The 19841-nt window shown below is 44.2% G+C and overlaps 1 protein-coding gene across 1 annotated transcript in view; it reads right to left on the bottom strand.

Moving 5' to 3' along the window:
* The window catches only part of RASGEF1C (RasGEF domain family member 1C), a gene marked incomplete at its 3' end in the record, with an annotated part of 28437 nt that extends 19844 nt beyond the window's left edge, over positions 1-8593 (bottom strand). The window contains exons 1-4 of the mRNA XM_080353217.1: positions 8394-8593; positions 5096-5278; positions 3330-3452; positions 685-822 (exon numbers count right to left, since the gene is read on the bottom strand). Coding sequence (XP_080209343.1) covers positions 685-822; positions 3330-3452; positions 5096-5278; positions 8394-8552 — 603 coding nt within the window. The 5' untranslated portion in view covers positions 8553-8593. The remainder of the gene's footprint in view (positions 1-684; positions 823-3329; positions 3453-5095; positions 5279-8393) is intronic.
* Between the last annotated feature and the right edge of the window lie 11248 nt (positions 8594-19841).

Raw genomic sequence — 19841 nt, 5'->3', positions numbered from 1 at the left:
CCTCCAGCCACCCAAAAGTGCTGCCAGCCCAAGAGCGACTGGTTCCATTTCTCTCATGTTTCATGTGGGTAGGAAGGTCCTGTTTCATTTCCAGCATGCTGCAAACCTGCTCATTCCTTTTTTCTACCCCTCTCTTTCTAAAGACTCATGGGTATGCACTTTTTGTTCTACTGAATTGCACCCATCTGTGGCCTGAAGCCAGGCCTTGATGTAGCCAATGGAACTGAATTCTTCCAAAACCCATGGTTAACCTAGAAGTAATTAGAGACTCTCTATGCACTATTTGCCCTTGTCCTTATTATTTTCATGGATTTGGTGGTAGTTTTCATGTTTCTGAATTAATTTCTGGGACTCACCCACTTGAATTTGCAAGCAGGTCTCCCAGAGACTCCATTCACTGTGTCCTACTCTGCCACACACGCGGCTCATGCACTTGAACACCAAGACCATACTGTCATCTAGACCGAGTTCTTGTCCTCATGTCACTGACACAGGAGAACCTAAACTGAGAGATGTCGCTTTCAGGGAAGCTACTACAGGTTTTAACCAGTAGAGGAGAACAAAACTGTAAGAGTTGCCAGGAAAAGGCACGGAACACAACGTGGCAAAAGGAGGAAAAGGAGGAAGCAAGTGGGAAAATGAACATAACATCTCCACACAATGTCCCGGATCAAACATGCTCACCTCATCGCATGGGGCTATCCTGTGAATCATGTCTTTCAGATGGCCGATCATCCGCTCTTCCTGAAAGTCATACGGGAATGTCTCTGTCCACTCTGTCAGCAACTGCAAGATTTTGGGTCCAAATTTTCTGATCCGTGCCTGAAGTGGAAACCAGAATGATGCATAGGGATTGAAACGTGTTTCCTCATTAAAGTCTCCCACCAAATCTGTATCTCACTGAAAGTGGGGCCAGATTTTCAAAGAAGGAACTGATGGCTGCACCTGTAAAATCTGAACACATGCAAACAAACAGTCTGGTGCACAAATGATATATTTTGGCCTGCAAAATATACTGGTACTTAGATGCATACACAACTGTCTGTTTTACATGCAGATTTAAGTATTCTGCACATGGAACTGGCCAGTTTATGGTTGGATGGACATTTTGTTTGTGCAACCTTTATGCCTTTTTAAAAAACATCTGGCCTTTTTGCTCATTTGAACCACATGTTCTTCCCGTTTGTACTTGCAACCCTCCTGCAATTTCATCCTTTCCTGAAAAACTGATTGCAATGTAGTTTGTGACCAACAAAGAGGTGAGTTTTTTGCTTTCTGGCCATATGAAAAAACTGCTTAGTGATCGCTGGCGGTGTAACATGAGGAAGAAACAACGCACAAAACACCAGCACTTTGGTAACTTTACCTGGGCTACTGATAATGTTGCTCTCTTCCCAGATAAGCTCAAGGTCATGATAGAACAAGGACACCCACTCATATAACACACAGCTGATGCCCACTTTACTTTTGCTGTAGGTTTATCTCAGGATGCAGCAGCAGGAATAGTCAGGAAGATATGGGGCAAGGAGGGAAATGTGGAGAATGGCACAAATGGTGCATTAGTATTATCTTGAAAGAGGGTCAGTGAGGCTGCTCGCAAAGCTTCCATCCTCCGTTACCCAAGAATATGTGAAAAGGAAATGCGTTAAGCAACAAACTGCATTTTTATTTACAGAAAACACAGACCAAAACAAACAGCCTTCTTCTGCATTGTACGTACTGTAGCTAAAGTGTACCCTGTAATCAGGAAAAATTATACTCTCGAGCTCCACAGCTCTCTGCTTTTCAACCAAGGTGGTTAAAATGCATATTCCAGCTTTCCAACAACAACAGGTTTAAATGAACCACATCTCTAAAAATAACTGCTGTCAGCTAGCATTAAGCTCAGGCTCAAAGACCAGCAGGTGGCTGCTAGAGGGAAAGCTTTATTGGGAACTACAAAGGTCTGGGGAGACTTTTGCTCCAGCTGTGTAAACCGCTACTCCGAATTGAACGAGAGGACTTTGTCCAAGTCACAGGATACGACTTGGGGAATGGGAGGTCTCTTGTGTGCAAAGTTGCAAACTCAGCCCCACTCTGAAGAGCACTAAATTAGCTGTGCCCCCCTAACTCTTTGTTACGACAGGTTAGTCTGAAATGCACACTCACCTCAGGCAGAGTGGGAAATCTTCATAAGATAATGCTTCTCATTTCTTGTAAAGTTTAATGAGCAGCACAACTTTGCAAAGCTCACGTTTTAATTCTCCATCACAACTCAGAAAAATTGTTTTGGATGCTGCACCTTATCCAGATATTTCTATTAACACAGACGGTACAGGCAACCCAAGTATCAGCTTTCTATATAGTCTGGCTGATTGCTCTCTATAGTGAGGGCAGAGCTCCTGTTACTCATGAAACCAGCTATCCAGGCAAAAACATGAGTTTGGATATTGGTGATTCAGTATTCTATGCCAAAAATAGTTTCAAAGCTGGAAAGGCTAATCTTGAGAATAATTTCAGAATTTGGGGGTTTTTTGAAAGTTGCAACTAATGCACATTCTTCTTCCCTCCACTGCACTGAAGGTGCAACTCCTGCTCCGGGTAATGTACCGGATAGGTCTCCATAAATGCACCGAGGAGAGCTTGGGTGCAATCCAGTGGGATCCACGACTGCAGCGTCTGCGGGTCTGCCAGAAGATGCACATGTGTTGTTACGCACTGTATCAGTCTGCACAGTCCCTAGGGCAGAACAGGAGGAGTGCTGACACAGGAACAGCTTGGATTTTCTCATCCTGTGAGCTTGTCACAGCCCCACTCCTGCTTCACCTGGTGTGCCAGCCCGCGCCGCTCTGCAGCACAGCTGTCGGTGCCGGCAGCGGGAGGTTAGTGGGTGGCTGTGTGCTGTTACCTAGCGTTCAAAGTGACAGGTATGTCCAAGAGGAAATATTACTGTTCCAGAAGCAAGAAAGCAAAAGGGCAGAGGCATTAAGTAAAAATGGGACAGTGGTGCATTCACACCTGCAATTTAGAGTGTGTGAGGTTTACATCCTACCTTCTTGCATCCCGCAGGCTTCATCACAGCCTTAGAGAAGTTAAGAAGGAAAGTCACCTGGGATGACTGAGACAAGTGTAAAGGGAAAATCAGAAGACTTGAAGTGACTAGTGCCTGGAGCGCTGCTCTTGGACATGGATACTAGGATGCCTCAATGTCAGGATCTCAGCAGCAACTGTCATCCTTTATGAGAAAGCTTCACTCAATCCAAAGGGAGGCAAAGGACACACACCAGAGCCCCAGATTTCTCTGTCCATTGAAAATACCTCACACTTTTCTTCTGTGAAGATAAACTAACCTTGTCCAGCACGGGGTCGTCCAGCCGCTGTTGCTCAATGCACTTGTGACAAACTCGGGACAAAAGCTCATGGGGTTCAATGAAGAGTCTGGAACTCAGCAGGAATGTAAAGATATAAGCTTTCTGCGGGAGAAAGAAAAACAGACCTGCTGTGAGCAGCCACACAGTGGTGATATTAGCCATGAAAGCCCCAAACTCCACAGTGTTTGCATTTCCACTAGGACAGACCTGTATGTCTAAAAGACATAAGGCTTCCTGACCCTGAAAACTGAACTGGTTACAGTGGGTGCAGGAGACAGCAGCATCTCCTTCCTCCACAGCATCCACTTCCAGCTTTGGGTTGCCCAAACCCTGTGCAAACATACAGCAAAGACAGCACGTAGGTCACTCTGCAGGAGTGAGCCCAGGTGTAGGGGACATGGGGGACAGCGCAACCAGGGACGTGTGGAGGCCAGTGAACACTTAACACAGAGCTGCTCAGGGACCCCTGCGTTCCACTGGGTCATGAGCTGCGGATGCCCCCAGATTAGTCACATCTTGCTATTGCCCTGCAGGTCTCACCCAGCCTGTTTTCAGGAATATTTCTTTTATTCTACTAACTCCCAAAAATTCACTTTTATCAGCCAAGCCATATCTTACGCAGTCCTACATCTGTGAAGCTGTGGGAAGCAGGTCTGTTGGATAAATCCATGGATTATTTAAAGTATTCCAGCAGTGAATTTAAAACATACGCATGAATTATCAGTTCTTTGCATCCTGACCCCTCCTGGCACCTGAATTATCTTCTTTCCCCCAGATCTAGCCATGCTCCCGAGCTGCAGGTATAGTGTGACATATCACACATTGCTTAATGAAAATCTCACAGCCTGATCTGTTCATTACCTATTTTTATTGCCTTTCTGTTGTTTGGTGTTTTTTTTTAATTGACGTGCTTCTTTATTACCTATTTTTAGCTGATCAGAAACTGAGCCATGGGTAATTTAAAACATGCTGTCTGCTCTGCATTGATAACTTTTGTGGTCTTCTAAATGGCCCAAAGTCAATGCTGTTCTGTGCTTTGAAATACAAGCCTTTCTATAAAGATACATTAGGACTTTAAAATCTTCCAGTCAAACTCTGTCCTGAATTCCACTGAGGATGTGCGAAATCCAGTAAAGTCAATAGCTTGCAGGACCATAAACCTGCTTCCAGTTTAGGTCCTCACACTGTTGGTGAAGAAACACTGAATATTCACTGATGGAACATGGATTAGGATTCGTACTGTGCTGTCCAGTGACTGCAAAGTTGGTGTGAATATAACCCCAGGTAAATTATGAACCCCTCTCTGTTGTCACTAAGGGAACGCTTTGTACATACAGACAAACCTGGATGACCTCAGCAGCTACTGAAATTCAGCTAATTTAATGCCAGTTCAGACATTTTTGCTTCCGTCTTCATCTAAACCTCTCTGGGACACATTGCTATTTTTGAAGTGTTCCAACTGCTATATCACTAATTCATCACCACCACAGCTTTCCCCCCCGCTCCTCTGCCACCTCGTTCTCTTATTTAAAAGCACTATCAACTTTGGGATCTGCTTTTTCATGGGAACAATTACAGAGCAGTGAAACAGCATTTAAAGCAATGCATCAATTTACCCAGCTTTAATTGTATGCAGCTTTTAAATTAGTCCTCTTAATTCAAAATTTAACACATTTGCACTTTTGCATAAAGTGCCGCCTCAATTTATCAAAACTAAACTGTTTATTATACTGTGAATTGCTTACTTCAGGGTAGTAATCAGTGGTAGGTATCAGATGCTGGATTAGAGCATCCAGAGATGCTGAGGTAAGGTTTCCATCCTGGAAAATCAGTCCTCCTTGTTCATCTTCTTTTGCAGTATGTAGATGAGGGCTGAAGCCACATGGGGTAAACATACTGGTAGAACTCAGCGTTTGGGGCATGCCTTTCTACAAGAGAGAAAAACCCGTGTTAGAGACAAAAATCCATCAGATTCACAGTCACGTCTGTCGTCTGGTTGATTTGGAAAACACAAGCCACTAATGAGAGCTTCCTGTTCACAAAATTAACATGATCCCTTTATTATAACCTCTTTTTGTTATCATTGGCAGATCATGCCTGTGATGGGAAATACACAGGAAAATGGGACATTTTGATTTATGCTTTTGGGCCAGAAAGGGACAGGAGCTGCTCTGGGCTACCACGCCAATCGAGTGCTTTGTGGTGATTCCCTTTTTTGCTACCAGCCCTGGTCAGTCCCATGTAGGACAGGCGAGATATGTAGGACTTGAATTCTGCAGGTTCTTGAGCAGAACGGAGCTGTTCATTTGAACCTCTGTCCCCCTGAGAATGAGGCAGGGAGAATTTAGGGTGAGAGAGCGAGAGAAAAGGGGTGCCACCAAAGGCTTGCTCAGGATGCACCTTGAGAAATGCTCTGTGGCTCCCACAGGACAGAAGCCGTGTCACAGCGAGTGAGGGGCTACAAGCAGGAGCAGAAGTCAGCTGGAGGAGGATGGAAAAAAGGAGTTGGAGGGAACAGAGAACGTGGGAGCTGAAGAAGAGACTAAAGAGCGAGGAAAAGATAAATGAGGAAGAGGGAGAAGGCAGACACCTCCACTATTTTTGGAGCCTGAGGTTAGTCAGTCCTGAGTCTATACTTAGGCACTAAATAAATGTTTCAAAAAGATCCTGAGCACTCATCTACTGTACTAGAGGAGCAGAGTCCTCAGCACCTTTGAAAGGAGGCCAGGCAAACTCTGAGCGTATAGCCTAGTTTCAAGCTCCCTGTATTTCAGTTCTCAGCATTGCATTCTAGGCTCCTTCTCAGTTTTGTGGCTTACAATTAGCTTTTAACATTTTTTCTGTTAAGCAAAGTTGTTTTGTTCCTGAGTTGGTCCAGGGGGATGACAGATTTTGCCCTAAGAACTTTAAAGCAGCTGCCTCTGAAATTCCCCCTAGAAGCTGCTCCGCTCCCAACAAGAGGCAGCGTTATAGGATGCAGACTGGGAAAAGGACAGTGCACGCTCACTCCCACATCAGCAAATGCATCATCCAGAGCAAAGGATCCCTCTGTGACCTAACAATTCACTTCTAAACTTGATTTTACTCAGTGCGAGGCAGGATGAGAAAGAGATGAAGGAAGGGGAGAGTCTCAGAGCCAACCTCTGCTCCCTTGAGCAGCTACAGAATGTCCCCCGGGACTCCAGCTCTCCCTCCTGAGCACAGCGTCTGCCTGCTAGAAGGGCAAGATCTGCGCCCCGCAGGCTGCTGAGCTGGCACCACCAACCTCCCACGCAGGGCCACACGCTAACACTGCCCGATGCTGCCACGCTCAGCCGGCGGGTGCTCAGTCACAGGCAGTCAGCAGATAGGCTTTAGTGTTTTAATCTATTTCTCCGCCCTTTTCTGTATCCTGTTCCATCTGCTTCTCTGCCTCTTCGCTGTCCCATACAACTTCAAAACTTGCCCCATGGATTTGGCTTAAAAATTGGAGTTTGTGTTTTTTCCTCACATCTATCGGTAGATGTGCTGTGACCCAGATAGTCAGCTCAGCTTTCATTCCACGTACGGTGTGTTGTATTTACTCCTGCAAAAGCAGCTCTCTGCCTGGCACAATCCATCTACTCCCCAAGCTCAGGCTGTCACAACTTGCCAACTCAGAGCAACCTTGGACCGCAGAGGATGAGAAGGGTGTGAAGCCCTGGGAGAGGCCGGGAGCTGGGTCCCAGCACCGTGGGAGATCAGCCTTTACGAGCAAAACTTGGGTGACCTCATCCTTCAAAGGAGGGACTGCTCCCCAGGAGCCAACGGTTCGGTTATTGCATCTTATCTCCTCCCGGGAGGCTCGCCCGGGCTGGGAGCGCAGGCTGCCTCCGGGATTTGCAATCAAACCAAAAGGAACCAAAATGTCAGACGCAACGAATTCCCATCTTGGATGAAAAATAAAATAGAAGTCTAGGATTATAGTTTAGTTTAAAGAGCAGAATATCTGAATGTCATCCCAGTCAGAATAAAAGTTGAAGTATCTAGTTTTAATGAATGTGCAGATGTGCCTGTTAATAAGGCTCTGAGAGCAAGTAATTGCTGCTTTTTGTACACAGCTCAGACTCCGTGTAGTAAATAGGAAACACTGCCAAATCCTATTTGTTACTTCTAACATGCTCTATGTTATGTCTTGTTTCTATGGTAATAATCCCAAGAAGGACTGCATGTCCATATAGATCAAGAAATAGATCTCACGGACATATAGCTGTCTAGATGAGGAAAACAAAAAGCTAAAACAGCTGTGAACTTACAGGACACATCCTGGCTTTGGTGTAAAACAGAATTCAAAGTAATAATTTATTCAGTGCAATCCCTCACTGTCAACACCATTTTTATTATCAAATAGAAACGTATCTAAACAGGATATTGCCTGAACATTTGCCTCTCATCACATGAGAAATCTTGCTGAAATACGCAGTAATGCTTCTTGAGGAAAAGTTACCATTTCTTAAAAATCGGAATAAAAACAGCTGTACAACTGTCACTGAGACATCTGTCTCGGGTACTGTTAAGAAATGAAATGTGACCTTACATTATGAAGTTCCTGGTCTAATCTTGAGATTTTGGGCAAGGCTTCTGTCACATCTGAGCTGATGCCTGGTTGACACCATACTTGCCACTGAAAATGACCTGGTTTTAATTTCATGCCATTTTGGTCACTGTTGACTAATACTGTTACATTCACAGCAGGATGAAGGCTAACTGTACAGAGACTAAAAAACTATTGCACTACTAAGCTTGATAATGACTAACATCAGTATTTGGCAGACAGGAATTAAGGACAGGGACTTTTCTGCTCACAGCACCTCATCTCCTTTTCTGTTCATGCAGTTTACTAACTACTTTTTTTCAAAAGCACTAAATAGAAACAAGGTCTTGCTTTGAAACAGCCCAAATATGTGATTGCTTGCAGTAGGCAGAAGACAAGGTTAGGTTGTCAATCACTCACAGAATACAGAAGCAAAAAGGGAAGCACTGAGAAGAAAACAAACAAGCAAACCACCTTGAGATTTATCTTATTGTACTCATGGTGGTTTGGATGATGAAAAAGGTGGGTGGTGTAGACAGAGCCAGACCCTTCTCCGAACAGCATGGTGACAAGATAACAGGCAACAGCCCAGGCTGCAGGAGGGAAATTCCAGTTGAACATAAGAGAAAATCCTCCCCTGAGCACCACATGAAATTGGAAGTGGGGCCAGGAAAGGGTGTTCAGTCTCCATCCATTTTCAAAACTCCACTAGACAAGGCCCTGGGCAAACTCTGAAGTTAGCCCTGCTTCAACAGGAGCTTGGACTAACAACCATGAGAGGTCCCCTCTCATTAACTTTTCTATTATTCTAAGACATGTCTTTCTTAAACTGGTGCAAGTACTTCCCAATTTCTGGGCTTTTTAATATAAACTAGAGCATGTAAAAATCTTGTCCAGATCATTAGATATTTGTAAAGAAGTCCATGTTGGGTGTAAAAGCTTTTTCTACTACTCCTGGAAACAACAGCCTAGACATGGTAAAAATGGCCCAGAACTTCACTTGAAGACCACTTGGACTCAACCTGAAGCAAATGAGATTAAAGCATGTGAAAATTCAACAGGTGCTTCTCTGAACTATAGTCCAATTCAACACATCAGGTTTTGCTGTTTTGCTCTCACTTCAGAAGGAAATCAGATGCCAATTTCAACCAAAATTTGCAGGATGACAGATCTCAAAAGTGTCTGAGTTCCTCCATGTGCCATTAAGCTGAGCAGCCGGGCAGAGGAAAAAGACCCAAATTATTACCCTTCTGGGCAGAGAGCAACAGTGTGAGCTGACCTGTCACTGGACTCAAGAGGACTTGTATGGAGGTGAGAGACTTTACAAATACTCTAGCAGAAGGAACAGCATCCACCAGCCTTGCTAAGTACAGGGAAACTGAATGATGCAAGAAAAAGCCAAACCCCCAAGGTTCATAAATTCTGCTGTTCTTATGCGTACTTATTAAGACCTGGACATTTCCAGCAGTAAACACACGGGAGGGTTGGTGCCCTGACTTTGGAAAGATACACTGGTATACACTGGTCCCAAAACCAGACCTAGTGCTTCCTAGTTCAGGAGGAGGAGAGATGTTTTGCTAACAGCACACAGGCTCTTGTGGCAGTGACAAGGGTAAAATATAATGTATGTCCTGAAGGAGCACTCTGATAAACGGTGATCCGGAGGGACAGCTGCTGGGGGGGGATCCTGGCGAAGGGTGGACTTCCACACCCCATCACGCAAAATGACTGATGGTATGGGTGGCTGCACACATTCAGCATTTAAACTATCCCCGTGCTCTACAGGACTGAGAGCTGGAGATGTGAAAACATCTCTGCACCGGTTGAAAGAAAATTAAAAAGGAAAAAGAAAAGGCAAGGGGAGACTTTCTGGGACTGGTTTCCATTACACAGGACCTTCCATGTGGGAGAAGGCAGAGCATGTAGCTCCTTCCTTGACTACAGAAAAGCAAAGTTATATAAATAGGAAAAAATAACATTGGATTCAACACTGACATCTGCAAAAAGGCAACACAAAATGCTACTGAGACAGTACCATAGCATTTTGCATTTATTTCACCAAAATGCTTAGATGACCAGCAGTGGCACAACTCAGTCAGCGATCCCAGCTCTGTGCAGGTGGTGCTGAGCCAGAAGGCACCAGAAAGGTCCCTCCCCAACAAGTGTGGGGACACTGCACAGCAAGGTGTCCTGGTGACCCTCTGTCCTTAGGAATGAGAAGGACAACGGTGTCACATCAGATCATAGTGGGCTCCTCAATGTTCTCCAGGTTGTGGGGCTGTGTGTACAGCCAAGGATTCTCTGACTGGGAAATGCAACAGCTCAAGCAACAGCTTGTTCAGCTGTGGCTTTTTTGGATGATAAAGTCAAGATTGCTGGAAGTGAGCCCATTGCCACTTCAGGGGAAATGCATTTCTGGGATGTTATGGTAATAACTGGAACAGGGAATTTTTTGTATTTCTACTGCTACTCTTTTTTGCTGTTGTTCTGTTTCATCATTCCTAGCTTTTATTGGCTATTACAAAGTGCCTTTTCTTTACATTCTTTTAATATATTTCATACTTTCATAAGATTAGAAAATAAGTTAAAAAATAATTGCAATATACTGCTTTTTAATCTTTCTCCACTGGCCAGGACTGCTAAGTATTCCAACACGGTGATGGAAACAGACAATTCATAGAGACTTCTCACTACAAATTACACCGCTTACACAAAAGTATTTAAGTATTTGATTCACTGAGCCAAAGCATGAGCCCAAACAATCACTGATGCTTGGGAGAAAAGCCACCCACAAACTCTGCGAGTGCCTTAAAACCTCTGGAAAAACAGTGCCCAAACCTGGAAAGCTGAGCTGGGCATGGCTTAAAGAAAGGACTGCCTAGCCATGCACATAACATGGGCCCTCCAGTCTGCAGCGAGAGGTTCCGTTTGCTAGAGGATGGTTAACAGGCTGCCAGCGCTGCCGTCCTGGGCCAGCCAGGAGGGTAAACAGCCCAGCAGCGTCCCCCACTCCACCACCCACTGTTACAAACATCCCTGTGGCAAGTACAGTTAATGCTTATGTGGACACGAAATGTTCAGGAAATATTTAATGTGTTTTTCAGCAGCTTTGATGTGATAAGTGTTTTATCCTTTTATCAAAAACTTAATCACACTGTTTACTTTTGATCTTCATTTCATCTCTGCCTTCCATCTGTTCTGCCTCTCTCAAGGGGAAACAAGAGCTGGTACCATGTGACGAATAGAGCGGGGCTGCAGTCTTATCTTCCCACCCACTTAACTTTCAGATTAACAAAACAAATAAAACCCTTCTCACTTCAGGGATGAACAGCACAAGCTTTTGACAATCCACCAGAATTACAGGAGCTAGAGAGGATGGTAAGGGAAGGCGAGGAGGTTGTGTCCATCTGTGCCATGAGGCAGTTTCACTCGTTATCCTGCTCCCTCCTTGCAAGAACTGGGGATGTGCAAGTCAGCATTCAGTGAGCAGCGGATAAATCAAGGGTGTGGGAGACTCAAGGTCAAGTACAATCTGGCAAGGCACAGACTTCAACAAATATACCTAATCCAGAGTCAGTTGGATTGGTTCTTACTCCTATCTGGAAACAGAGGTTGGGGACATTTCCCATCCCATCTCAGCCCTGCAAATGTCTTTATTGATCCAACTTTCACCCAGACCAGACAGTTCAAGGAAGTGAAGATGGTTCACACTAAAACATTTTGGAAAAACTTCCTGGAGAATTCTTGACCAGCTTTAGTAACAAAACTTATTATCCAACCATCACTAATCTCTCTATGTGACATTGGAAGAGCTTTGCTGAGGGATTTGCTCTGCTCTGAAAACATGAGGAGCTAAGGGATGGAACGGCAGGAAAAGAGAAAGAATCACAAGCAACCAGCATCTTTCCTACGTGGATGCTGACCCAAGTGAACAGACTGCACAGGTCTGCAGCTCAACGCAGACATACACAGATCTCTTCTTCACAATTTAGCTGCAATACCACCAAAACCAAGGCCCTGTTTGTCCTAACTGACATATAGGTGAATCCTGCCCCAAACAAAAGTCACTAATGTGATGGACAAACAGTAAGATAGGAAACTGGAGCCAAAGGTGATCTACTTAATGCCACAGGTGGGACTCCTAGTCTTATTCTTTGGGCTTTGGGGTCCAAGCTTTAACCAGAGTTACCATTGAGGTAGCTTGGAAAAGACCTTGACTCCTATACTGAGACTCAAGTAGGTAATGACCGAAGGAGCAGAAACAACTGCACTGTGGAGCAGGCTGGACAGTGAAGGCAAGTTTCAAACCCTCCCTATTGACAGCTTCACAGACAGCCTGAACATGCAAAGTAGAGCCAGAAGGATCTAGCTGTATGTAGATGCATTATTTGGCATGAAGACACTTTTAGCAATGATCTTTCTCATCTGTGCCACACACTCCCTGCAGGTTGGGATACAGCGTGAGTCCTTCTGCCCTTCCCCATAAAGCTCTTGCTTTCTGCCCCATCCCTGGGGAACAAACCCCGCTCCGTGCCCCAGGACACCATGACACATAGTCAGGTTTTATCTGCCTCGGTACTGACTGACCACAGTCATACAAGCCCTAAATACCGGTGGGCTCAGTAGAAACCTCAGTAACAGATACTCATTTTTCTTTACATTGCTTTCAGTAATTTTCCAGCTATTCATTTCTGCAGAAAATAAATAAATAAATAAATAAATCAGAATATAATTGTAATGACTTAAAATTCCAACTTTTCTCTATTTATTTTGTAATGAGGAAGGCAGAGGCAAGAGAAGAGAAAGTATTCTGATGTTTTAGAAAACAAAAAGGAAATCCACTGCAAAGTAATTGCTTCCGCTTCTCAAGGCCATGGTTATAAATGTTTTTTCAGCAAGAGTACCTGGCATTAACAAACTCGTAATGTATTTTATGCTGATGTAATTAGCAAACTGGTAGCAGGTATAACTTTCTTTTCACCTTTTCGACAGGCCATAAAACATTCAATTTACAGTCCATGAAGTTGTAAGATTGCAGAAAACTCAACTTGTCAATCCCAACACTGTTGGAAATGGTTAAATGAGCAATATAATGAAGCTATGCAGCTTAGAAACACGAAAGAATCACAGGGGAAAAGAACCGTGGGATGGGAAAGGTGGGGAAAGACACTTAACTGGAACATTCTTCAGTTCAGTGATTGCATCTCAGTGTGGGCTGGATCCGTTCCTGTTCCTCCCCTTTCCTTTTATCAGCTGAGGCACTTTACTGAGATTCACATGAATGAGAATGCAAGAGCAGCGAGTGAATTTAAGGGTTTGGGGTATCTAATCAGAATTAGATGCTGCTGCCCATTGCCATTCCCAGGAGGACAGGCCAGACACGGGGAAACCTCAGCACAAGGTGGGGAAGGGGGTGGCTGGGGGGCTCCAACCGGGGAGAACAGGCTACCGGATAAACCGAGCAGCAGCAGCCACAGGGTGCTGGGGAAGCACTAAAGCACCAACCCTCTTCATCCAGTTTTTCAAGGAAACACCCAAATCGAAACAACCTCTGCAGCTATAAACTCATGCACTATGCAGTTCTTGGGGGGCTTCCAACCTCCTGGTGAAAAAACCCCAACATTCTAATCTAAGAGACTGATGCCAAAGACTCAGACCAAAAACTAGGTCCAGCACCTCCAAACCTGCATTGACATTGTCCTGGGGTGCACAGAGAAGCCCTCAGGTCTCCATCCTCTCCCTGCCAGTGCTCGGGCAAGTCCCAGATCAAAGACTGATGTTCACGCACAAAAAGGAACCCGCTTCTTGCTCTGCAGCAAACCTGCAAACCAGAGTGACCTGGCACGAGCAGCACAAATTCATCCCCTAACGGCATTGCAAAGTGACAGGAAAAAAGATTCGACTCAAACCCCACAGAAATCACTACACTCTGCATCCCACATATTTACTCTGGGCTAGAACAAGAGCTTTTATTCTCTGAGCTATGCACATCGCTGCGTTCAAGGCCAGCCCACGGGAGAGGCACGTGTATGTCTACCAGCTGAATGTTTTCCATTGTGTCAGTGACAATGATCACAGCTTCTCTGGTACTAGGGGTTTATGAGAAATATCTTGCAGTCAAAATACTATGGTGAAAAAACAACTACACCAACCAATTACCTCAAAATCTGACGGACACGCATCAGAAAGAGGCCCAATTTATAGGTAAGGAGGCATTAAATCAATTACCAGCACAGTGCAAGCAAGAACAAGGTCACCTTGCTGAAGGAATATTTCTGTTTATGCTCATGTCGGAGTATTTGTTCGATAGAGAAAAATGAAAACCTGATTATCATGAATTTGGTAGACTAGTCTGAAGTAGAATGTAAATCAGAAACGAGAAGATTTATGGCCAATTAAATTGAACTCCAATCAAAAACCCATTCAGGCAACAGTTCCCTGGGGGCTTCAATTTGTTAGTGCCACATTTTTTTAATAACTTTCTTTTTCATGTAACATCAGCAATAATAAAAGCCTTTCAATAACAAGCAGAGCCATGAACACGTTATTTATCTTAAAATGCCATCATTGCCTGGAATCAGAAAGCACTGAAAGGACACACCGTAATCACTCAGGAACTACCCCCCTAGAACTGCAACGGGGTGTAAAGCTTTTCTTCCCTCAGTCTCAGGACAATTTCCCTTTTCATTAATCTGGTTCAAGTCTGAAGTATTTCTCCTGAGTAAGAGTGAGCTGGCATTGACTCTGGTCTCTGATGTCTCAAACACTTTCCCAATATTGTGTGTTCACACCAAACACAGGGCCAGTGGCTTATCTGTGCCTCATCATTATCAGATTTTTAGTGATGTTCAAAGAATGCCTACCAATCTATTCCAGACGCCCTTGACAGTATTCAAATGTATGCTAAAGGCACCAGTCTAGATTTCTCTCACTTTAGGCTAGGAAATCTATTTTCTGCTCTAACGTGCCTCTCTCCCCTTATCCCTCCCCAATCCCTGGTAAAACCTGTAGATGGTATAAAAACTACCCTGGCATACAGGAATTTCCTTTCTTCTTTTTGTAACAAAAAATTATCAATTTTTTTCTTAAGAAAAGAAAAAGGATCAATAAAATGTAAACGGAATGAGGAAAATGAAAGTGCTTTGAGTGGCAATGAATTAATGTACCCATTGTTAAACACAGAATTGCAAAATTTGCCCCCAGTGAAGTCAGAGCTCAACCAGGCATGGACGGAGAGGGAAATCCCGGAACAAAACCATGCAGGCAGCGTTCCCAGAAACCACTGACATCAACAGGAGCCTTTTGGCTCAGCTCAGTCGTGGCTGACGGGCCACCACTGTGACTGCCTGGAAAACAGTCAACACTTGGATTTTCTCGCTTAGGCAGTGGTGAGGAGAGAAAGTTATTTAAGGATAACTAACGGTTGTCAATCCAAAGGGATGCGCGGTTTTGTAGGGCAGTCGGGGCTGCAGCATCATCAAACTCGCACTTATAAGCCAGAAAGGTGCTGCGGGAATTTTATTTAATACCTAAATACACGGGCATGACATCGCGACTGCCTTCGGACCGCAGCAGCCGCCTCCTCTCCAGGAACAGCTTCTTCCAGGCCAAACCTGGAGGAATCAGAGCAGCTTAAAAGCAGCATGACAGAGTCTGGTCCCTGTGACACCGACAGCTTTGCAGGAGCAAGGACGCCTCTCCCCATCTACGTGAATGCTGTCTCCACTGCATGCTGTCAGAATTACAATGGAAAGGCTGTAAATAAAACAAAAACGCAGACCTCAGTCCTCCTCTCATGACATCTTGGTGAGAACAAGTCCTGACAGGAATAAAAAACCTCCCGCGCTAAGGAAAGCAATTCCGCTATTTATGCAGAAGGAAGAAGGAAAGCTGTATATCAAACAAATAATTACAAGAGCAGCTTTATCAGTCCCTGCTGATTACTCTCAGCTCGGTTTGATGATTCTGCCAGCGCTCCGCAGGTTGTTCAGAGAGATGCGTGTCACAACATTTCACTTGCAGTTCTTTCATTTATTAGCACCTACTGCTACCTGTCTTAGTCAAAAATCTCAGCATAGATTTAGAAATTGGCCTCCTGGAGTCTGTCAGGGAGGTTTAAAAACATATAAATCATATTTTTATATATATACATACATCCTCAGACAGACTCCCTATGTGAATATGAATGCATAATGATACATTTTGCACATTACATATACATATACATATATATGCAGTTATATAGAAGCATAGACATTTTTATAAGTGCCCTCATCCCTCCAATAGGTAAATAAAGCAATTAAAGTAATTTGCTTACAACTGCTCCAGTTTGGGTCGGACAACGTTTCATTTGACTTGTTTTTCCTTCCCAAATTCACTAAAATATTAAATGGAAGAGGGTCTCATCTTCACCTCAGAAAACATCAGTGCCTTCTGAAGAGCAACATAAGCTCTGACACCAATGGCAATTTGTCACCTCTGTTAATTACACTGTACTTGAGCAATGCTCAGTTACCAGATTAGCACAAATGCCTCTTAGATTTTCGCTCTTAATTGCCGTGGTCTGCAGACTTCCTCGAGATTTATGTCCCACTGCAAGGCATCCTTTGCTGTGAGTACCTCTATGCTTTGGTGTGCAGTGCAGACAACCAAGCACCTGATTTATGGTGCTCACATTCCCTGTCCTCAACACGCCTTCAAGAACTGTGCACAGGATCGTGGACAGCAGAACTGAGCCCATCAGTGATGGATCCAGCCACGCAGGCTCCCTAGCTACCTCCTCCCAAATATCCCCTCAGCCCCAGGTTGAAGAGGTGCTGATGATGACACTTGAACATAGGATTTTGCACCAGGGAAGACAGAGCACAGGGGCTACACCAGCACTACCAGCATCAGGCTCCGGTCTCAGCTACGGATTTGGCTTATTTCATCCTGGCATCCCCAAAGTGCTCCGGACTGACGAGCAGGCTCTTGTGCTCTATGGATGGCATATGGTCGTGTCTCCCTAAAAGAAATGAGCTCGTGAGTTTCTGGATTTCCCCTTCTGGAGCACCATCTGCCCTTGCTCTCAGTCCCACCACTCGCTGCCACGGTGGGACTGGAGGCAGCCAGGTACTCGCCAGCCCCATGCCTCTCATGGTGAGAAAAGCATCAACGTCATCAGTAGCTGTCCCCAAATCAAAACACATTCATGCTGGAATATGCTCTCAAATTCAACCTTTGTTTGGGCAGGCAAGGAGTCTTCTGTTCACAGATTTTCTCTGGCTGCATTAAGTATTAAAAAAAAAGAGACTCTGCTGACATTTAGGATAACACAGCAAGTCTGTAGATGGAAAATAAATCCCTCAACTTCAGAAAGAGGAAATTTCAGCTGCAGTCCAAGCACAACCACAGGTGAGGGTGATGGGCCCAGCAGGTGCTTCCAGGGGTCCCACACCCCAGGAATCACCATGCACAGCCCCAACAACCCTCTTCCCCAGCAGGCAAGGGACAGGGGGAGCCACCACCGAGCTGACTAATTGCTCACTAGCTGAAATTAACTCTGCGAGACATTTCTGTGATCACTCTTAAAAATCTGTCATTAAAAGGGACTGTAGAAATTAGTTCTTTGCTTCCTATCAAAGCACCAGCAATGTGATGCTTTGGCTCTGAGACCAGCAGTCTGCTCTCGGATAAACAAAGGAAATGCCTGTGCCAAGCTGCCCACGGTCCATCCTGCTCATCCTCCTGCCTCTCACACTGGCCACCATCAGATGTATCGTAGGAAGGGGCCAGGAGTGCTGTGGAAGGCAGAAATGCAAAGGTTTGCTCACTACAGCAGCCTCTTTCTGCTCTCCAGTAGTCAGGGACTAGTTCATACCCCAAAGCACAAGATTTAATATCCACCCAAAACCTGCTATTGTTAGTTGTTTTCAGTGCCTGTATAAAACTATAAAGTTCAGGAATCAGAAAGCAGAAGCCTTCCTAGAGCTATAGTAGGGAGCTCAGTGAAATACACGTGTTTGAGGATCAGACTTTAATATTAGGGGATGATTTTTTTCTTGGCATCATTCCACTGATTTTTGTGGTATAAAAAACAGGGGTGAATATGGTCCAAGATATACACAAAATGAGCTAAATTCTGAGCTGCACTTGCTGACCTCATAACTCTCCAGCAGTTGAAATGCGAGTTACAAAGCCAATTTCCATAAAGGACATGTTCAGTTAACAGTGGGAGACTGTGCTGACTTGAACTGTGTGAGCACACTACTGAGATATTTCCCACATAATCTACATTCATTCCATACTTTTTGGAAGTGCTCCTCAAAAGACGGTGTCAAGGGTGCATATCTTATAGATCAGAAAGATATGTGACCCATCAGAAAGCACAGAGACTTTTTAAACCCATTATTCTGGTGCCTAGAGAAGGCACAAACACCACACATGGTTTTTCTTTCCCCAAGCTCCAAGGCGGCAGGGTAGCAGCTTCCTTAGCGTATAGGTGGCCCGGATGGGGACGTACACACACTCCTCCATAGTGCTTGAAAAAGGACATACATAGCTTCAGGGACACAGTAGAAATCCCAACTTTTGTCTATGGATAGTGTCCAGCATAAAAACACCCTATATTTGTTCATTCATTTTGCATATTGCTCGAGCAACAGTGAGGTTTTTAAAGCCACTACTATTGTTGCAAAATTGTACTATTTTAATAATCTAACAAACTACCTGATACAAAATTTGAATGCACACCAGAGTTGTTAACCTGTGGCTAAATGTCTCACCCTTATTTAATCTTTCAAGACTCCAGGCTGGCACAGACACGTACACAACAGGACTTTAAACGCTGTAGGGGAATTTCTGATAAAATTACGCATGTACAGATATGCAAATATGTAGGATTTGCAAAAGGAAGAGCCTAATGTCACCTGTAATGTCTCGAGCCTGTAGATTTATATATGCAATTGAAGAAAAGCCCTGATGATCCGCTCCCCATGCAAACCGGATGAATCACATGCTCAGATTAGGTTTGGCATCACCACAAAATTGGGACCACATTCTAACCATCTTATTTCTGTTTAGTGGCCACAAACTCAACAAGCCCTTGAAGTGAGTGTGACTATCTGGCTCTGCTTCATGTGGATAAGGGAAATCACCTCTGCTCCCCATATACAACTGATTGGGCATGAAAATATTTACAGCAACAAAGTTAGACAACACATTTAAATAATTCAGTCCCTAATACTTGCAAATTTTCTAGGAGTGCCAATACCAAAACTAGAAATGTGCAACTTGTCTTGAAATGTTTATTCAGCTAAATAATAATTTCAGTTTGAGTAATTCTAAAGGAGCTGAGCCAGCAGAATGTTTCAAACAAAGAATATTGACGGGAATGAGCAAACACGGGTTTATACTCATTTCAAGGCAATAACTAGAAGAAACAGTAGTGTATAGTTATTCTTTTATTTAGGATGGCACTTTAAAATCCAGGATGCTTTCCTTGCATTTCAAATTTTCAAATCCTCATTTCAACAGTGCCTCTTGTACTTTTAGGTGGCAGTGAAATGTCACAGTTGGTATATCCTTAGTGACACACAAAACTACTGAGAGAATCTATTTAGGAGGGAACCAGGAAGGTAACCAGCTGGAAACCTACAATGAAGGAAAAACTACTTGTTACCTCCCTGAGGGAGATGGAGGAGAGTAAAAGTTAATGGAAGGATAATCAGGAACTCTTCAGGGATATCAGCTTATAGGCCAGGAGTATATATAACCAAGACTTGTTTGCATATCAAGAGACTACAGGAGAAGGTGTGACGGCTAAATGTAGCTTATGAAAATACGGCTATCTGTAAAGCCAACAGCTTCTTTGCATGTGAAAACGCAATCCTAACGCTCAACTTGGCAAGCGAAGGCTAAATAACATCAATATGTCTGTTTTGGGCGGCCGGAACAGTGAA

The sequence above is a fragment of the Nesoenas mayeri genome, assembly GCF_963082525.1.
Source record: "Nesoenas mayeri genome assembly, chromosome: 14".
Lineage (NCBI taxonomy): Eukaryota > Metazoa > Chordata > Aves > Columbiformes > Columbidae > Nesoenas > Nesoenas mayeri.
Note: the sequence above shows the minus strand (reverse complement) of the source record. Positions and strands in the feature narration are given on the sequence as shown.